This window comes from Chionomys nivalis, chromosome 8, assembly GCF_950005125.1.
Source record: "Chionomys nivalis chromosome 8, mChiNiv1.1, whole genome shotgun sequence".
Taxonomy (NCBI): domain Eukaryota; kingdom Metazoa; phylum Chordata; class Mammalia; order Rodentia; family Cricetidae; genus Chionomys; species Chionomys nivalis.
In genome coordinates, this window is record NC_080093.1 from 47114121 (window position 1) to 47134883 (window position 20763).

At 46.3% G+C, this 20763-nt stretch overlaps 1 protein-coding gene across 2 annotated transcripts in view; it reads right to left on the minus strand.

The window, feature by feature from the left end:
- Ahnak (AHNAK nucleoprotein) overlaps positions 1-20763 on the minus strand; it is a 93069-nt gene that overhangs the window by 35376 nt on the left and 36930 nt on the right. For both annotated transcript variants that reach the window (XM_057777883.1, XM_057777882.1), the window contains exon 5: positions 2907-3006. In XM_057777883.1, the coding sequence (XP_057633866.1) occupies positions 2907-3006 (100 nt within the window). The remainder of the gene's footprint in view (positions 1-2906; positions 3007-20763) is intronic.

Here is a 20763-nt window from a genome sequence, read left to right on the forward strand (position 1 = left end):
GCAGGGCAGGTAAGGCTGATTTCTGGAATCCCAAAGAAGCCGTGTTTACACAAATATCCAGCTTCCAAGTCCAAAAGAGAGAGGACACATAAGCTATTCTCTTCCTTTGTTTGAGGCTATGAGAGAGAGACAGAGACAGAGAGAGACAGGGAAGGAGGGAGGGAGGGAAGGAGGGAGGGAGGGAGGGAGGGAGGGAGGGAGGGAGGGAGGGAGGGAGGGAGGGAGGGAAAGTGTGTTTGAGACAGTGTGTGTGAGAGTATGTGTGCTTGCTACAGTGTGTGAGTGTGTGTGTGTGAGTGTGTGTGTTTGCTACAGTGTGTGTGTGAGTGTGAGTGTGTGTGTTTGCTACAGTTTTGTGTGCATGAGTGTGAGTGTGTGTGTATTTGAGACAGTCCTGGTATGTGCATATACCCAAGCCTTGCCTTTGAACTTGTTTGTAATCCAGATAGGCCTTGAATTCATAGCAATCCTTTTGCCTAATGAACATCGCTACTTTCCTTATTTGGTTGTTGTTTGAGTTTTGTTTTTGAGATAGGCTCTTGATAGATAGCCCAGGCTGGCACATAGGTACTTGCTATATAAACCAGGATAACCTAGAACCTGCAGCAATCCTCCTGTCTCTGCCTTCCCAGTCCTGGGAGTTTAATGATAACCCCACGCTCAGCACAAATCAGTTTCTAAGGAAGCATCCATGATCAAGTGAGAGAGACATCCCTGTGAAGGTAAGCGCAACCCTCGTCCTGTAGCTTCAATCAAAGCACATGGGGCTGGTGAGATGGACCAGAGGGTAAAGGCAATAACTTCCAACTTGGCTTAGGACCTGACTTTGATCCCTGAATCCCACATGGTGGGAGGAGAGAACTGACTCACACTTGTCCAGGATTCCGGTCGTTTGAGGACAGGGATCTAATACCAAACCCCTTTAAATCCCAAGATACTTAATCAATGATGAAATAACCTGAAGAAGAAACAAACACCTTCTTAGGAAGGCAAACACCACAAGAAATCAAACTTGCTCCCAAGAGCAAGAGAGTACCATGAGCTCCACGAAGCCAGCCAGTGGCTCTTGCCATCTTTTGCTCATTTTGTTTACCAGGCATTCTTTGCAGACCCTCCCCCACCCACCATGTAGTCCAGCAGTGTGGGAATTGATGCAAGTTTGCCCAGGAACCTTGGGAGACTCAGGTGGACCAGGATGGGGGGAGAGAATCATCAAAAACTCAGAGCATAGGTTGTTGGGAAAACATGAATTCCTAACTACTAGAGAGGCTAAGGCAGGAGGATTAACACTTAATGAGATCCTATCTCAAAAGAAAAAATAACAAGAGGGCTGGGGGCTATGGACCAGCAGCAGAGGGCTTATCTCATGTACACAAGATCCTACATTCAATCCCCAGTACTGATAAAAATAAAAAGCAAACCAACTAACAAAAAGGCAAGGTATTGGAAGAATGTCATGAAGACCAGATGTGTGGCCCAGCCTCATGGCTTGGGTACCTGTGAGCACTCCAGTATGACTGGAATGTAAGATGCCCTGTGGGAATAAGGGGGCACTGAGACAGAAACTAGATCACAAGCCACCCTGAGTGCTAAGGACATGAACTTTACCCTGAAAGTTGTGAGGAGCCATTGGAGAACCTCAAGAAAGAACAACATGATATGATTGTGTATGTGTGTGTTTGTTTTAGATGGACACTCTTTGGGCTCACTCTGGCATGGAAGAAAAATACTTAAGACAGGAAGACAGGAGGTGTCTGCAGGCAGCAGTGAAAACCTCAGCCATCAGAGATGTCAAGGATGTGGGCAACCTGTGGTGGCCAGAAGTAAGCACAGAAATCAGGAGGGCGGGAGCCACAGCAGGAGGAGATAGAGTACAAGGCTGGGTACCCCAGAGGTACAAGCTTGGAGCTCGGGGGAGTAGGCTGGCTTGGGATTCAGCGGGCCCCCAATGTCATCCAGAGTCCAGAGTGGTGGGGAGGGTGATGGAACCTCAAGATTAATCCATAAATCCATGGGGGAAGTCTGCCGTTTGTGAGTTTATAGGAAAAGAGGGTTATCATGGAACATGCCCTCCGTACATGATATGACCAGCATTTCATATGTAGACCAGATTGGCCTTGCGCACACTGAGATCCACCTGCCTCTGCCTCTAAGTGCTGGGATTAAAGGTTCATACCACCTTCCTTGGCCCTGTTGTGGTCTTGAAAACAAAGTAGCTGTGATTATTCACAGGAAATACTCACAAGAGAGGGCCATCCATAGTGCTCCCTTGAAGCAGGAGGGCTGAGACCTGCTCTCTGCCATGCAGCCCCAGCCCCAGCTGCATGCGGTCTTGAGAGGTGTCAGAATATGCAAGAGGAGGAAGAGACTCCAAGGGGCATAGTGATCCACACCTGTGAAACCCAGCAATTGGGAGGATCTCAAGTTGAAGACCAGCCTGAGTTACATTATGAGTTTAGGGACCGATTGGACTACGGAATAATACCTTCTATCATAAATAGCAAAAACCAAAACATGGGGGCTGGAGAGATGGATCAATTAAAAGAATTTGCTGCTCTTGCTGAGGACCTGGGCTCAGTTCCCAGCACCCACATTGGACCACTTACAACCAGCTCTAACTCTTGCTCCAGGAGATCCAACGCCTCTGTCCACCAGCACCTGTATTCAAACACCCATACCTACACAGACACATACACATAATTAAAAACAAGAAAAATATTTTTAAAGGATGAAGGAGAGAAGGTTTTGAATTTCTGCGCTCCGGCATCCCGAGCCGGCTCCTTCCCAGCCGGGCATCCACAGCCCCAGAAGTCAGGGCATCTGCTGGTGCTTTCCTTTGTCGTGCAGACACTATGCCACTCTAACATGAAGGCTATCCTTGATCCAGTCCCCACCACTTCTCTCACCTGCATCTGGGGTGGGGACTGAAGTTGCCCCAGCTTTATCGATGGCTTCCTTGGGTTGATTCCCGTCATTGCAGTCCAGGGCTGAAGGCTGTGCTGTGCTCTGATGATAAGGATAAAGATGATTATAGAGTCACTCAACACCATCCCGTGGATCAACATTTCTCAGATACATACTGCAAGGATGTACAGAACATTAGAGAAAACACCTTTCCCAAACTACTCCCCACACCTCCCAGGCCAGCCATACCCTCGCCTGAAGCTCTGGCTACAGAGAAGACAACAGAAGACCCTGAGCTTACAGTCACAGAAATTTCATACAAAGGGGACACTGTCTCCTGTGGCCCGCCAAGACTCGACCAGCGATGAATTGAAGACCACCGACACAGGATCCTTCTCTATCGCGCTTTATTGAAGTGCACTCGGTTACAGTTGACTGGTGGAAGTAGGGGGCCCCGAGTGGCGGAAAGCGGCTGAATATATACAGGGAGAATGGGCGTGTTCAGAACGAAAGAGACGTGGCCGCATGGGATTGGAAGCAGCTGTTGCTGGGCAGATCAGGAGCAAGATCAGGCGGTAGAGACGTTGGTCTAACACGCCAAAACACACTTGTTCATCAGGCTCTCGGCGCCATCTTGTAATGGCGGCGATAGTTCGCCACATCTCCCCCTTTTTTGTTTGATTAGAGAAAGAGACCTCCTCCAGTCATGGCTGAAATTAGAGGGTTCCCCCCTGGGCAAAAATGATAATCTCTGTTTTTCCAGGGACGGGAAAATTAGTCAGAGGAAACCCGTCTGCACGGAACCATGATTTCCAGGGTGGCTCACCCTGTGCACTCCGTGGTGCAAGCCACCCGGGTAAGGCAAGCCGTTCTTCCGAGTGCAATGGGCAACAGGACCCGTCGGGTGCAAAGACACGGCTTAAGTCTCTTTAAACATAGTGAGCCAAGCTTGGGGGGATGTGCCAGCCTCAAGTGCAGCGAGTGCTCGGACAATTGCCATCTTCTCCCTTTTGCGTGCTCTCATCATCTTTATAATCAAGAACAGTGCCACCATCAACCCTGCACACATCAGCACACCAATCACACCAACCCCAGCCCACTCTTTAATATAAGAGAAGGTAGTAACCAGCCAGTCCGTAAACTCTCCAAGTGTAATCACTTCTGCTTTGGTAGCATTTAAACTTAAAATTTTCAAGCTTAAATTGGATTGTAATTGCTCAAACTCCAAGCTCCAATTACCTTTCAAGTAATTGGATAATCGTTTTGATTCATTAAATGATGCAAAATAAGGAGTAACACATAAGTATTCTTTGCGTAAAACACAACTCATAGCCATAACATCAAACATCTTATATAAATTTTCTTCCACTAAATCTATCCTCTTATTAAGTAATAAAATTCCTGAAGCCAAATGCTTATTTATAGCTTCTTGTTGTATCAGGGCTTCTGAGGTTTTCTGCACTACTTCATTAATGGTATTTGCTACATGTACCTGGTTGGCCATAGCTACCCCAGCTGTAACAGCCGCAGCTGCGGAAACAGCAATAGCTGCTACGATAGCTGCTGTGATACCGAAATCTCGCTTTTGCCGAATCAGGGACAAAACAGAAAATTCATTTGGGTCTGCCTTCACTGGTACCCACACAAAGGTAGGCACCTTCGCTAGCAGGCCGGTTGTGTGCCGAAAGGACCAGCATTGAGATAATACACAAGAAGTCTTTGAGCAGTTAAGCTGCTTGTCGGTAGAGTGATTGCTTAAAATCCATAAAAACGGGGCATCCACACAAACTGGATTTTTTGATTTGGAAATATTAGCCACCGCTTCACTCTCTTGGATCAACAACTTGGACCCATTTAACACTCCTGAACTATTTGTTAATATCCACTTGGAAGTGTTAAATAAAATAAAAGGTGACAGATCCACAAAACCTCCATAATTATTGGAATAAATCCAAGGTGAGGTAAGCAGACCCCTTTTTAATCCTTGTTTCGTTGACTTTGGTAGCTCTTTCCAAAGCCACCAGCCCGGAGAAGCTGGTTTGGGCTTGTCAAAGAGAGGGACACAATTTAAAAATGTAGGTGGCCATTGAAAATTTACCCTACGCTCACAGCGAGGTAAGGATAGGCTGTAATTATGGGTATTGTCTTTTGTCCCGTTGGAATTACCTGTCTGAACAACAAATGGAAGGGCAGCGGTAACATTTAACGTATAGGTGGTAACATTGAAAACAGTCTGGTTGCTGATATCACCTGAGCCACTTGACTTGCCCCCATTCGCCTGCTTAAGAGTCTGAAATATGGCATCAAGCATCCACGATTCGTGAATGCCATTTAAAGGATCTAAATAACTAGCAAACATCTTAAAGTCTAACATCAAACAAGAGGGAAGGGAGGCGCTACTATTACTAGTCAGGCAAAGGGTTCCCTGTAAATCATAGCTGGTTGCATTATAAGCTTCTTCTCTATAATCTACTTGTTGGCAGGACAAATCAAAAAGGCAATCTTTTATATACAAATGGGGCAAGATTCTAGAAACATTAGTAACCGGCATGGGAATGGGCCAGGTGCGGGTAACTGCCCAAAAATAATTGTCTTGGCTATTAACAGTCATCAGAAGGGGAGCAAGGGCGAGTATGATGTTCAGGGTCAGACGGTGCTTCCTCGAGAATTGGCTCATCATCCTGGGGCTGTCCGGCGTCTTCTTTGTCTGCCACTGTTCTGGTTAACCTCGAAGGCACCCACACCGGATCGGGCCGCTCCTGAGGAAAAACACAAACAGCTCCCCTGGATCTCTGTATTACAGGATCCGGTCCATGCCATTTGTTATCTAACACATCTTTCCATTTTACATATTCTGTGGATGTTATAATGTGGCCAGCATGTCTATCTGCCGGTGAACGGCCATGATTATCCAAGATTAAAAAATTCAAGGTAAAGAGGGCTAGTGATAAACGATCCTTGGGAGAGGCAGAGCCCTCAATACCCCCCTTTTGTTTTTGTAGCATCTCTTTGAGGGTTCGATTTGCACGTTCAACAATCCCTTGCCCTTGAGGGTTGTAGGGCAGCCCAGTGAGATGAGCTACTTGCATTTGAGCGCAAAAGGATCTGAAGCCCTGGGCCACATAGGCAGGACCATTATCTGTTTTTAAGGTCATAGGCTTTCCCCAAGCTGCCCAGGCCTCTAGACAGTGGGTTTTTACATTTCTCACTTTCTCACCCGTTAAGGCAGAAGCATGAATGACACCTGAATAGGTGTCCACAGAAACATGCACCCATTTCTGTTTGCCAAACTCAGGAACGTGGGTTACGTCCATTTGCCACAAGGTTAGGGGTTTCAATCCCCGAGGGTTAACTCCGGTGTGAGGCGGGTGATGAAACATCACACATGTCTGGCAGGATTTGACTATGTCTCTGGCTTGGTTCCTAGTGATATTAAAGCGGAGGCGTAACGTCTCGGCAGGTACATGAAAATTGTGATGGAAGGATTGGGCTTGGAGTACTGGGTCGTATAATAGCAGTCCAAGCTGTTCTCTCGTAAGAGCATCCACCGTGGCATTAGCACCAGCGAGTGGTCCAGGCAAGCCTGAATGTGCCCTTATGTGACCAATATAGAACGGCGTGTCTCTTTTATAAATACACTGTTGTACTTGATAAAGGACTGCCGCAATCATACTTTGTTCTTTAATGTGTGATGTAGCCTCCAAGTGTCGAACCGCATTAACAACATAGGAGGAATCTGATAACAAATTAAATGAGCATGAATGAAAAGCCTTGAAAACTTCCAAAACGACCAAACATTCAGTCACCTGGGGGGCTCCAGGGCGAAATTGTAACTGCACTGGCTCGCTCCCCATAACTTGATAAACTCCTAATCCTGTTTTTGATCCATCTGTAAAAATATGCAGTGCACCTGAAATCGGTGTTTGAGAGGTAATAATAGGAAAATATATAATATTATGGCACAAAAATTGTAACAATTTGTCTTGGGGATAATGATTATCTATCAAATTTGAATAAGCTGTAACAAGAATGGCCCAACTATCTATTGTACCAGCAAGGACCTCTACCTGCTCTTTTGTATAGGGTATGATCAATTTATCTGGCGCATACCCAAAGGTAGAAATTGAAAACTTCAGCCCCAATAAGGCCAGAGAGGCAACAGCTTCAGGGTAATAAGTTAAAGTTTTTTGGCCTTGAGAATGGCTATGTATCCACCATACCGGAGCATCTTGCCAAAACACCCCCGTGGGGCTACCAGAAGTGTGAAGTATACAAAACGTTAATGGGCGCAAAGGATCAATGCGCATCACTTGTACTTTCTGAATTGCGGCCTCAACCAATTTGAGGGCTTCGCGTCCTTCTGCCGTTAAACTCCTTGGTGAATTAAGATCAGGATTACCTTCCAAAATCCTAAATAATGGTTTTAATTCTTCCCTCGTCATAGGGAGATATCCGCGCAACCAATTAATATCTCCTAAGAGCTTTTGAAAATCATTAAGGGTCTTTAGGTGTTGTGTGCCTATCTTAATTTTTTGTGGTCTGATTGTCTGTAATTCAATCTTAGATCCTAAAAATTCCACCGTTTCAGTCTTTTGCACCTTTTCTGGAGCTATATAAAGTCCTTTCTCTCCCAGGGCTGCCTCCAAGGCAATCAAGGCCTGATCTAACTTAACCTTCTCTGGGCTCGCCAGTAAGATATCATCCATGTAATGAATTATTCTTACATCAGGAAAACTCCTCCTAACAGGGGTAAGGGCCGCATCCACAAAGAGCTGGCACATAGTAGGACTATTTGCCATGCCCTGAGGCAGGACCCGCCATTGGTATCGTTTGTCGGGTTCCTCATGATTTAATGAAGGAATAGTAAAGGCAAAGCGCTCTTTATCAGCTGGATGCAAGGGGATGGAGAAAAAACAATCAACAATATCGATGGCATATACATGCCATCCTTTAGGTAAAGCTGAAAGCACAGGAAGGCCTCTTTGAATCGGGCCCATTAAGGACATTTGTGCATTAATGGCTCTCAAATCATGCAATAAGCGCCATTTTCCTGATTTCTTCTTTATAACAAATATGGGAGCATTCCATGGCGACGTGGACGGCTCTATATGTCCTAGTTGTAATTGTTCTCTCACCAACTGCCATGCCGCATGGAGTTTTTCCTGAGAGAGGGGCCACTGGGGTATCCATACGGGCTTATCAGTCTTCCATGGAATTTTTATATAATCTTCAGTGGCCCCTAAGAAAAACCCAAACCCTTTTTATCATGTTTTCCCTCTGGGATAACAGGCTCAGGCCTACCTTGTAAATTACAGCCTAAACCTGCTCCGGGCATATATCCCTGCTTACTCATAAGTTCTTGGCTAGTACTTGAGTAACTTCCCTCATTGGTTAACATAAGTTTTAATTGCTTTTGTACATCTCTTCCCCACAAGTTTAATGGCAGATCTAGTACGAAAGGTTGAAAAAATCCTTCTTGGCCATCCACATTCCATTTTAAGCTCTTCGCACTCATGTCAGGTGTGTTCTGATATCCTAGCCCTTGGAGTGTTTGTGAAGCCTTTTGCAACGGCCAGCTCTTAGGCCAAAACTGACGGCTCATAACGCTCCTATCTGCCCCTGTATCTATCAGCCCTGTAAAGGACTTCCCTTCTATTTTTAATGTACACATCGGCCGATCGTTCAACTCCAAGGAAAGGCAGGCCATATCTACTCCGGAAGACCCGAACCCTCTGTCTCCTCTCTCCGCGGTATGGGCCGGAAAGCGCTCATGCATGGATGGCACGACTATCATCTGAGCTATTCGATCTCCCGGAGCTATAGAGATAATTCCAAAAGGAGAGTGACACATGATCTTAATAGTCCCTTGATAATCTGGGTCAATAACTCCTGGGAGTACCAGCAGCCCTCTCATTGTACTAGAGGATCTACCGATAACAATTCCCACTGAATCTTTTGGAAGCGGTCCCTTCATGTCAGTGGGGATCGCTTGTACTCCCATACTTTGAGTTAAAACCAACCCGGAGGTGGCACGGAGGTCCATCCCTGCGGAGCCTGATGTGGCTCGTCGGGCGATTTGGGAGGATCCATGTTCCCCTCCTGTATTGCCCCATAGATTTTGGGGCCCTGGGGTCGAGGGCCCCTCTGCATGTTTTTTGACCTGGGAACATATGGGTTGTTTATGGGTTGACCATTAATATCTTTTGTTGACCTGCATTCATTGGCCCAGTGTTTCCCTTTCTTACACCTAGGACAGGTGCCCGGTTGTCTGCCCGCCGGTGGGCCATTGCTTGAGCTCCCTTTGTTTGGACAATCACGTTTCAAATGTCCCTGCCTACCACAGGCAAAACAGCCATTCTGGCGGCTCTTTTGTTTTGTGGCGGCTATCATGGCACGGGCTAGCCCTTCGTTTGTCAATGGGCCTCCAATCTCACGACAGGCCTTTAGCCAGGCATCTAGCCCTTTTCCCTTCCAGGGAGTAATGGCCCTTTGGCAATCTTTTGTACATTGTTCATACACTAACTGCTGCACCAGCGGCATGGCTTCCTGGGCGTCACCAAAAATCTTTCCCGCTGCTTCCACCATTCTAGCTACAAAATCTGAGAATGGCTCATTTGGGCCTTGTATTATCTTAGTCAGATTTCCTGACACTTCTCCTCTTTTTGGGATCATTTTCCACGCCCTTTTATAAATATCATGGATTTGTTGATAAACCTGAACTGGATAAGCTGTCTGGTTCACGGCCCATTGGCCTTGACCCAGAAGCATGTCAGCATTCCATGGCGCTGTATTTTGTGCTTGAGCGTTGACTCTAGCCTGCGCATGGGCTGCCTCAGTCACCACAGATCTATAATCTAGGTATTGCCCGGTGGTCAAGCAAGCTCGCGCTATCTCCCACCAATCATTGGGTGTTAATGCTGAATTCAATATCCTGTCCAATAAGGTTATGGTATACTGTGCGTTGGGTCCCCAAGTCCGGGAGGCCTCAACTAAGTCTTTCAGCTGTTTATATGGAATTGGTTCATGATACCTCCGCTGGTCCTGATCCTCAAAAACAGGAAACGCCATAGACGGGATTGGGGTAAGTTCAGCTAGATATCGAAGAGTATTTCGAGAGAGTCTATGAGCTCCCCCTGCCGTACCACGCTTGTTCCGACCTGGGTATGGCGGTGGAGCATAGCTAGGCTGTGGTTCATATCGGCCCTCCTCATATCTAGCTGCCTCTTCCTCCAGCTCCTCCTCCTCCCACTCAGTTAGTTCCTCATCTCCCTCTAGTCCTTCATCCTCATGTAAGTTCATGGTGGCAAATTCATCTAAAAATTCATCGAGGGGTGGGTAGAGGGGTGCACTTGGCACGGGTTTCTCACCCTCCTCCCCTTTTGCTCCCTGATCGGGATTTCCTTTTTTCTCTATCCCATGATCAGGGTCCTTTTTTTTCTTACTGGGTTTCTCCTTCTCTCCCAGTGTGGATCCATTTCTTTTGCTATCCTCATCTCCCTTCATTGAGCTTAACTCTGAGAGGCTATCCTGATGCTCTGTCAACGCGCGTCGCCCTCTTTTCACATGCTCCATATGCTTGCCTTCTTTTAAACAAGCACGAATTAATTTCCAGAGCGGGATCGTACCTGCTCTAAGTTGATGTCTTTCCTCTGCCTTGTCGAGGTCCTTCCCCAGTTTCTCCCAACAAGGGATATTTAAGTCCCCTGACACTACGAACCACGGCGCCTGTTGGTCAATGTCTTTTAATATGGTTCTAATAGTGCCATCAGAGACCTTCAATCCCCGTTCTTTCAATAAAGCTTGTATTGGGCTGACAAAGTCAGGCGCCCAACCCTTGCTGCTGTCCGAGCCCATCACCTTCCTTCTTTATGAGAGTCTTACGATGGGACTGAAATACCGAGTTGTCTACCCCGGATTTTACTTTCAGTTTGACACGCAGCAGAGGCACTCCTCTCCGGGACGATCACACCGCAAGCACAGGCAGCAGAAAAAAATTACCAACCCAAAGACTACCGCAGCGATGCCAAACCACACAGGCTCAACCCCCCCCACCAGCAAGCTCGACATACCTGAGGATACTTTACCGACGTCGACCACTTCGCGTGTAGAGTTCTGAATCCTCTTCGGCCCCCTACGGTGTCCGCCGAAGTTCCCGGGTTTCGGCACCAGCTGTGGCCCGCCAAGACTCGACCAGCGATGAATTGAAGACCACCGACACAGGATCCTTCTCTATCGCGCTTTATTGAAGTGCACTCGGTTACAGTTGACTGGTGGAAGTAGGGGGCCCCGAGTGGCGGAAAGCGGCTGAATATATACAGGGAGAATGGGCGTGTTCAGAACGAAAGAGACGTGGCCGCATGGGATTGGAAGCAGCTGTTGCTGGGCAGATCAGGAGCAAGATCAGGCGGTAGAGACGTTGGTCTAACACGCCAAAACACACTTGTTCATCAGGCTCTCGGCGCCATCTTGTAATGGCGGCGATAGTTCGCCACAGTCTCCGGTTCATCAATCACCAGATCTAGTCCCTCTCCTCAAGGGCTTCACAGGAGCAGAAGGAGAGAAACAAGACACAGTTCAACACTGTGAACCATGTTGTGTTGGACCAGCAAGCCTTTCTCTCTGTCCAGCTCTAAGCTAGATGTCATGGGACATACAACCAGTAGGCTGGACTCCACAAGGCTGTTCTCCTGAAGACTTATGAGGTAGATCTCCAATCCAGGGGTTGTCTCTATCCTATCACAAAGGAAAGCCCACATTGCCTTTGGATTTCCTAACCATAGCCAGAGTCCATCTGACACCAACATGGAAGTCAATTCATGGAGAACTTAGCTGCCAGCCATGGCTTCAATAGGCTACTCTTTCCCTGCAATTCTAGAAAATTATTTTAGAGATTCATTTATTTTTTGTGTCTGGTCTGTGTAAATATGTGCACACAGGTAGAGATACAAGCTTTTGCACACTCAAGAAGGCCTGGAGGGGCTGCTGGGCATCTTTTTCTATCATTTTCTGCCTTCTACTTTTGAGGCAGGATCTCTTCCTGGATGTGGGTTGTTCATTTTCTCAACTCTGCTGGTAGTCACATGAAGTGTGGTTTGAATTATTCTGTTGTCATTCGGTTGTCTTTGTTTTTAACTAATTAGAAAAACAACAGTGCTGGGGTTACAGGCTTTGCAGGGACACCTGCCTCCTTACATGCGTGCTGAGATTAGAATGCTAGCCCTCATGACTGGAGAGCAAGTACTCTTAACCCCCAAGGCATCTCCCCAATCCTTCATCCTTTGACATTTCTCTTACACTGGTCATCTGAGCACACAGGAGGTAGAAGTACGAGAATCAGGAGTTCAAGGTCATCTTTGGCTACACAGCCAGTTTGAGGCAGCCTTAGCTATATAAAACCATGTCTCTTAACTGCTGAGCCATCTCTCCAGCGCATAAAACCATGTCTCAAAATAACACAGGGGTTGGAGACAGCTCAGCCGTTAAGATCGCTTGTTTTTTCTGAGGCTCTGAGTTCCGTTCACAGCACTCATACAGAGCATCACACTGTCTGTAACTTCAGTTCCAGGGGATCTAAGCCCTCATCTGGCCTCCTTGGGCACCAGTCACGCATATCGTGCACATACATACATTCAGGCAAAACACTTGAATGCATAAAAGTAAATAAATAAATCCTTTGCTCACCTTCCTAGACCTGGATGGAGGGGGAGGACTTGGACTTCCCACAGGGCAGGGAACCCTGACTGCTCTTAGGATTGGAGAGTGGGGGAGGGGAAGTGGGGGAATGGGAGGGAAATGGGAAGAGGGGAGGAGGTGGAAATTTTTAATAAATAAAAAAAGAACACACAAAAAATAAATAAATCCTTACATCTTTTTAAACACAAAACTTTATTTTAAAAAAGGAAAAGAAAAATTAAATTATTCTCTCTCAAAAGAAAACTAATGTAGAGATTGATGAACGGGATGAGCTGAGGCCTGCACTTCAAGTCTGTGTCTCACCTGACTTGCAAGTCCTCCCTACAGATGGGCTTCTGCCCTGTCTCAGGTTGTGAAGTCATTTAAACTTTTCCTAACCGTAAACAATTAGCCCATTCTTCATGACACCTTCTCTATGGCCTGGAACAACAGGCTGCTAGTCTCTGTATCCCAGAACCTCACACGGGGCCTGGGCACTGTGGAAATACTTGTGTCTTGGAGGAATGACAAATGAATGAATGGATGGATGGATGAATTATTAAAATGCTCTTTCCACTAAATGTTTCCATCTCTCTTTAATGACTTATGGCATCTGAGCTGGAAAGATGGCTTAATGGGCTGGAGAAGATTAGGAGAACTTGCCACTCTTGCAGAGGACCAGAGTTTGGTCCCTAGCACACACATCTGGCAGCTCATAATCATTTGTATCTCCAGTTCCGGGGAGTTGACACCCTCTTCTGGGTTCCACGGACCCTGTATTCACGTAGCATACATGCAGGCACTTATGCACACACAGAAAACAAAAATGAACAAATCTTGTTTTAAATGGCATGAAACATCCAAGGCTCTTATAAAGCTGCGCATAGGTTAGTTCCATCACACTGATTCTTTATTACACATTTCCAAAATTCCTGGAAGATTAGTCAGATATGAAATATTTCCCAAAAAACAATCATGGTTTTCCCAGAAAAAGTTTGGTTGGATAAGTGTTTGATAACTGTTTCTTTTCTTTCAATTTGTTCGGTTCTCAGTTACAAAATGCATCTCCGAAGAAGTCCAAATAACCAAAGAAGAAAGAACTGCTTTTCCCTTTCGGCAGCAACAATGAAATAATAGGGCAAACACATTAGCACGGACCATGTGCCAAGCAAGGCCAAATCGTTTTCATTCACATGTTAACCCCTTCCAGCTCTGGAGACTTGCTATGTAATCGTGAGGCAGCTCACAACCACCTGAAATTCCAGGCCAAGGGTCCTACGCCTCTTCTGACTTCCCCAGGCCCTTGCATGCATAGGTGCGCAAACATATACTCAGGCACACACACATAAAATAATAATTTTTAAATTGTTTTTATTGAGCTATATATTTTTCTCTGCTATCTTCCCTTTCTCCTCTCTCCCCTTCTGTCCTCTCCCATGATCCCCACATTCCCAATTTACGCAGAAGACCCTGTGTTTTTCTACTTCCCATGTGGATTAGATAAATAAATAATTTGTTAAATAAGTGAAGAGGTAGAGAGGATGCTCAGTGGTTAGGACTCTTGCTGCGCAAGAGTGAGGACCTGAGTTCACGTCCCTAGAAACCCACATAAGTGGCAGATAGACACGGCAGCCTGCCTGTGATCCCAGTCTCAGAAGGGAGCAACAGGGAAACTCCGAACAAACTGACTAACAAGACCCACCCAATCCTCACAGTGCTGAAAATCCACATAGCAAAGCCTGCTGGTACCCAGGCCCTTGCTTCCGGCCATCCTGTCCCCCACTAGGCCATCTAGCTTCAAACTTTACTTCCTATCTTAACAAACAGAACAGGGACTGGAGTAGGCAAAGTGGACTGTGCTAGGGCCCGATATTAAAAAGTGGAACTGAGCTTACCCAACTGATTAAACATGGTTCCATTGAACCCATATTTCTTACAGGGAGAAGATGAATGGAATCATTATCCCAGACCAACCGCACCCAAGAGAGGGATGGCAAAGAGAAAGCCATCGGAAAAAGATAAATGGCTCCATGATGGTGAAATTGCAGACACCCTTGACAAGCTGGTAGAGGAGATATTTCTGGCTAGAGCAGCCTGTCCTGAAGCTCTCAAATCACACACTTCACAGGCTTTGGTTGCCCCACCTAAGCCTGGCCTAGCCAGCTTCCTTGAGTGTGGGTTCACACGGGTACTGCAAGGCTGGCGTAATCTGATTGGCCTGGGCACCCATGGTTGCTAGGGAAGACAGTTTCATGAATGTAACGAATCAGGTTTGAACCTGTTCCTCTCATTCCTACGTGCAGGTCCTTGTATAGACCCGTCTGATCAGCCAGTCTGATTGCTCCAGGGAGTTGCAAAATCCAGGTCGGTTTTAGATTGCTAAAGCTGGCTGACCACACTGGATAGCAAATTAAAGAATTATCTTGGAGTCATTTGTTTCCCCTTTGAGATAAAAGAATCAATAGTGAGATTCCTGACTTCTCATTGCCCTAGTGAATAATCTTTTTATCTCAGTTTTAGCCAGCAGAAGCTTAATCTCTGTGGAAGAGGAACCCCACAGGAGAACTCTGGGGAGGCTGAAGAAGCTGGCAAGGAACTGGAAATTCTAGGCCAGCACAAATCCACAAACCAGTCATTTCTTAAAGACGAGGTTTCTTGTATCACAGGTTGGTGTTGAACTGTCTATGCAGCTGAGGATGGCTTGAATTACAGGTATGCACCTCCACTGTGCCCACTTTATATAGTAAAGTGTTAGGAATTGAACCCAGCATACCGTGCATGGTAGGCAGTCCCTCTACCAATGGAGCTACAACCCCAGCCCTCAAGATTGTTTTTAGTAGGACTCTGTCCCAACCTGAGAAACATAAACATATGTTTGGGAGACCACAAATACTTTTCTCATATGCCAGCATGTCATAGCCAAATGCCTCCTAGCAAAAGACGCAGGGCTTTGTCTCATTCTGCAGTGGTCTACACTGGCAACCTGGCCACTGCCGTGTGTTTGGTAGGCTCAAAAAGAACTGGAGGGCAGGCAAGGGGAGGGGACAATCAGTTGTAATAAAGGCAAGGCCAGCCATCACTTCCTCGGAGAAACACATTCTGGGAATCAGAAAACTCATGGGCAACAGCGCCTGCTTCACGAGCATGAGGAGCTGCGCTGAAATGTGCAGCACACATGTAAAACCCTGCGTGTCCACACTCACCTGTAACCCCAGCATGGTCAGGAGCAGAGACAGCATTGCTGGGGCTTCCCTGGCTGCCAGTCGAGCTCCAGGTTCAGGGAGAGACTGTCTCGAGAGCATATGGTAGAGAATGACAGCAGGGCACTAGATGTCTCTTCTGGCCTCCACATATGTCACACCTCACCAATGTATGTTACATACATGACACACTCATATACTACATACATTCACACATGCATGCATACACACAGTGGGGAAAATAAAATTTAAAAAATATACACATTTGGAGTACCACTCAGAATTTCATTTCACTGAAAGATGCACGCGCTACTGGGCAGTGGTAGTGCACACCTTTGATTCCAGCACTTGCGGGGTAGAAGATGGATCTCTGTGAGTTCAACACCAATCTGGTGTACAAAGTGAGTTCCAGAACAGACAGAGCTGTTATACAGAGAAACCCTATCAAGAAAAAAGAAAAAGAAAAAAGAAAGAAAGAAAGATTCACGTGTGTGTGCATTCGTATGTTGAAACAAGGTCTTACTATGTAGAACAGCATGGCCTTGAATTCATAATTCTTCTACCTCTATCTCCCAAGCAATGGATTTATAAGCCTTGGGCACCATACCCAGATATTTATTTAGGGTGTGTGTGTGTGTGTGTGTGTGTGTGGTGTTGTTGTTGTTGTTATTGTTTTGGTTCTTTTTGGGTTTTTCTTTTTTGTTGTTCTTGACTCTTTGGGGGTCTGCCACCCAGCTCCTGAACAAACACATGGAGGCTTATTCTTATGTATGCCTAACCTTAGCTTTCCTTATTTCTAGTCAGCTTTTCTTACATTATTCTATCTTTGGGGCTTTTTGCCTTTTTATATACCTTTTTTTATTTTTTTCTCCATGGCTGGCTATGTACCTGGGTGACTGGCCCCTGATGTTCTCCTCTCCTTTTTCTGTTCCTCTCTTTTTCTCCTCCTCTTTATTCTCTCTGCCTGCCAGCCCTGCCTATCCCTCTCCCGCATAGCTATTGGCCATTTAACTTTTTATTAGACCAATCAGGTGTTTTAGGCAGGCAAAGTGACACAGCTTCACAGAGTTAAACAAATGCAACATAAAAGAATGTAACACATCTTTGCATCATTAAACAAATGTTCCACAGCATAAACAAATGTAACACATCTTCAACTAATATTCCACAAGAGGTGTGAGAGATATCTCAGTGGTTAGGAACACTTACTACACTTTTACAAAATCTGAATTTGGTTTCTAGCACCCACATCAGGCAGCTCACAACTACCTGTAATTCCTGGTTCAGGAAATCCAGTACTTCTTCTGGCCTACACAGGCATTCCAGTGCAAGTGAGCACATACATACACTCACATACACAATTTAATTTTTGAAGGGATTGTTTTGTTTTAAATATGATTTATTTTAATGTATATGAGTAGTTTACCTGCACATATGTCTGCATACCATGTGCGTTCCTGGTACCCTCAGAGGTCAAAAGAGGGGATCCGATGGCTATGAGTCATAATGTGGGTTCTGGCAACTGAACCTGGATCCTCTCCATCTCTCCAGCCCCTATCGTGTTTGGAGACAGGGTCTTGCTTTGTTGCTCAAGCTTGTCTTAAACTCCTGGCATCAAGTAATCCTCCTGCCTCAACCTTCCAAGTAGCTGGAACTACAGGTGCATACCACCATTGTAGCTTGTTTTTTTTTTGGGGGGGGGGGTTGCATAAAGCCGGGATCTTACTACAAAGCTCCAGTTGTCCTGGAACTTTTGATGTATACAGAGCCGACCTTGAATTCACAGAGATCTGCCTTCCTCTCACTCAGCAGTGCTAGGAACAAAGGCATGTGCCGCCATTCCTGACTCTATTTTTTCTTTTAATAATTGGTAAAAAAAAAAAAATGAAAATAATGGAAGAGCAACAGAAAAATCCAAACCACACTTCGCTAACTGAAGCCACGAGCAGCATGTCAGATGCCTGCCGGTACTTTGGGACCCGGCTGATGACTTTCTACCACCGCCCTTCTCCCATGGCAGACCTTCCCACCATTCTCAGACCTTAGGGCCTCGCTCCCTGTGTCTCCAAGCTTATCCCTGACCTCCTTTCTACCCACTCACCATTCTGGAAGCTAGGCTAGTGCAGATCTGAGGGGTGGCACCAAACAGACTGTAGATCTTACATTCCTGACCGCAGCTGAATTCACACTCCCGCAGCTCAAGGAAAGCAGCTGGCCTGCAAAAAGCTCAGCGATAAGTCCGAGAAGAAAAGGGAAACGGCCGTCCTGGCGTTTGTTTCTCAGCTTCTCTTTATTTATATTTGTTCTCATTCTGGATCTAGGAAAATACCTTCAAGATTATGCCTTAAGGGACAGACGGGAAACAGGTGTACACGCTGCTGAGGGGACATGTGTGCAGTGATAAGATAGTGACTTGGTGGCTGTTAGAGTTTCTGCCATGTGCTGGGTGCCACGAGCCATGTGCTTAGCACTATGCCAGAGATAAAATGATAAACAAGCACACAGCATCAGCTGGGCAGTGGTGGCGCATGCCTTTAATCACAGCACTCTGGGGACAGAGGCAGGCAGATCTCTGGGTTTGAGGCCAGTCTGATCTACAGAGCAAGTTTCAGGACAGCCAGAGTTACACAGAGAAACCCTGTCTTGAAAAAAACGAAAAAAAAGAGAAAAAAAAAAAAGAAAAAGAAAAAGAACGCAGCATCCCTCAAAGCTGACAACCTGACGGGGGAGGCAGACTGCCAAACTTTGTCACTGATAACTGAATATAAGCAGCACTGAACAGGAAACCAGAGTAACAAGAGCACACAGAAGAGTTGGGGAAGACAGAGGAGCCAGGGCAGGCTTCCAGAGGGAAATGTCCCTGGAGCTGAAACCCAAGGGATGAGAGAAGAGAAGCTTGCACCAAAGCCGGGCGGCTCGAGAGTGCAGGTTAAGAATGCTGGAACAAGCTGAGAGTGACTGGCAAGGCTAGTCTGAAGGTTGCCAAAACTGACAACTATCACAATAAAAAGTAGGGGGAATCTGGGGGGCCAAGGGTTCCCTGGGTCTTGCTTAGGTATGGGCAAGCTGAGGCGCCTCTATAAGGCTTGCTTCTCTGCATAAGTCAGCAGGCAAGCTGCCCCACTACAGCGTTCTCATCCACTCTTTTGTTTTTGTTTTTCGAGACAGGGTCTCACTGTATAATCCTGCCTGTCCTGGAACTTGCTGTGTAGATCAGGCTGGCCCCAAACTTTCAGAGCTCCACCTCCCTCTGCCTCCAGAGTACTAGGATTAAAGTGTGTGCTACCATACCCCACTAAGGTTTTTGTTTGTTTGTTTGTTTGTTTGTTTTTATTGGTGTGTATGTGTCTGTGTGAGTATATGCCACATGAGTTCAGGTACTCAAGGAGGCCAGAAAAGGGGGACAGATCCCCTGGACCCTGAGTTGCAGATGGATGTTAGCCACTGAATGTTGGTGCTGGACCAATCTTGGGTCCTCAAGAAGAGCAGGAGTCACTCTTGGCCAATGAGCCATCTCTCCAGACACCCTACCCCCCATGCAACTTTTAAATCTTTCTAATGAGTATTAAGCAAGTGCTCGAAAATCCACCCCAGCCTACAAGTTCAACCCACTGTCAGGGCACAGCGAATAGGAGACAAGCCGCAACTCCCATGTTTTTTCCTGTGCTCGCTCCTGAGACCAGCAAAGCCTGTCAAAGGTTCTCCGCGGTTATATAACAAGAACACAGCAAGTGACACACAGGATCCAACCATTTCCCCTCTGGAAACAACGAAAGGGAGGGTTTACAGAACATGCAGTACGGGCTTTGTACCTGAGCGATTGGCAGGATCTGGAGTGGCCATCCAGGGCAGGCGTCTGGCTGATCCAAAGTACTTACTTCCTTCTGATAACCAGCAATCCGTTATTTCCCACTTTTCAGGGTAGTAATTACTTCAAACAAAGAGCAGTAACCAAAAACAGTACTTAAAAGGAATGGGGTTTTTTTTCCTCCAGAAGAGATCCAAGGCTCAGTTAGGACAAAAATAGATAAATAAAAACCTTAATTCAAAGCTTTAATTTGTCTGTTAGATATGATTGGATAGGCAAAATAATTTGAGGGGAAGCATGGTATGCAAACAGATAAAAAGCAAAAGCTTCCCCACCGCCAGGCCCCACCCCTGCAGCAAATTTGCCTGAAGTTTAGTCAACCTGAGCTACCTTCCTCCTACAGTTGAAATCCCTAGAATTTATTTTCTAGGAATTTAGACAATTCAAATCAACTGCCTCTGCTCTCTCACCTGACTTCCCTATCTGCCTCAAGGGCCCACTTGAAATCCAAGTGGCAAGCCAAACTCGCAAGCTTACAAATAGAAAATGTCCCGTCATTCTTCTCCCCCTGGCTTTTCACATTCCAGCCCTCCCCACAGTCTGGCTGTGTGAGCTAGGGGACAGAGCACCAGCTGCCTGGCAGCTATGTACCCCAGAAGAGACCACACACCCAGGAAAAGCACAAAGCCGGCCACACTGCACTGGCTGAACAAGCTCAATGCTTTCCATTTTGGGTCCAATGTCTCCTTGGTAGGGAGGGGACCAAATGCCCATACTGCAATCCAGTGTGACTTCATCTGGGCAATGAGAGCTGTCAGACTCCATGAGATGGGTCTTAAACCATCACCAAGGGCAGCCCACCCCTTCTTGCATAGCCCAGGCTATCACTGGGAGGATGACCTTGAATTTCAGATTCTTCTGCCTCCATTTCCTGAGTGCTGGCTGGGACTTCAGGTGTGTGCCACCACCCCAGGCTTGTGATACAGTGAGCCCAGGACTTCATGCATGCTACATCCCCAGGCCACACACAAGTTCTATTTTTACTATTATTTGTCTGTATTTGTACGTGTGTACATGTTTATTCATGAGTGCATGTGCATGTAAGTACAAGTCTATGCTCACGCAGGTGAAGGCCAGCGGTCAAAGTCTTTTCTAATATCTTTAGGTCTTAGTCTTCTC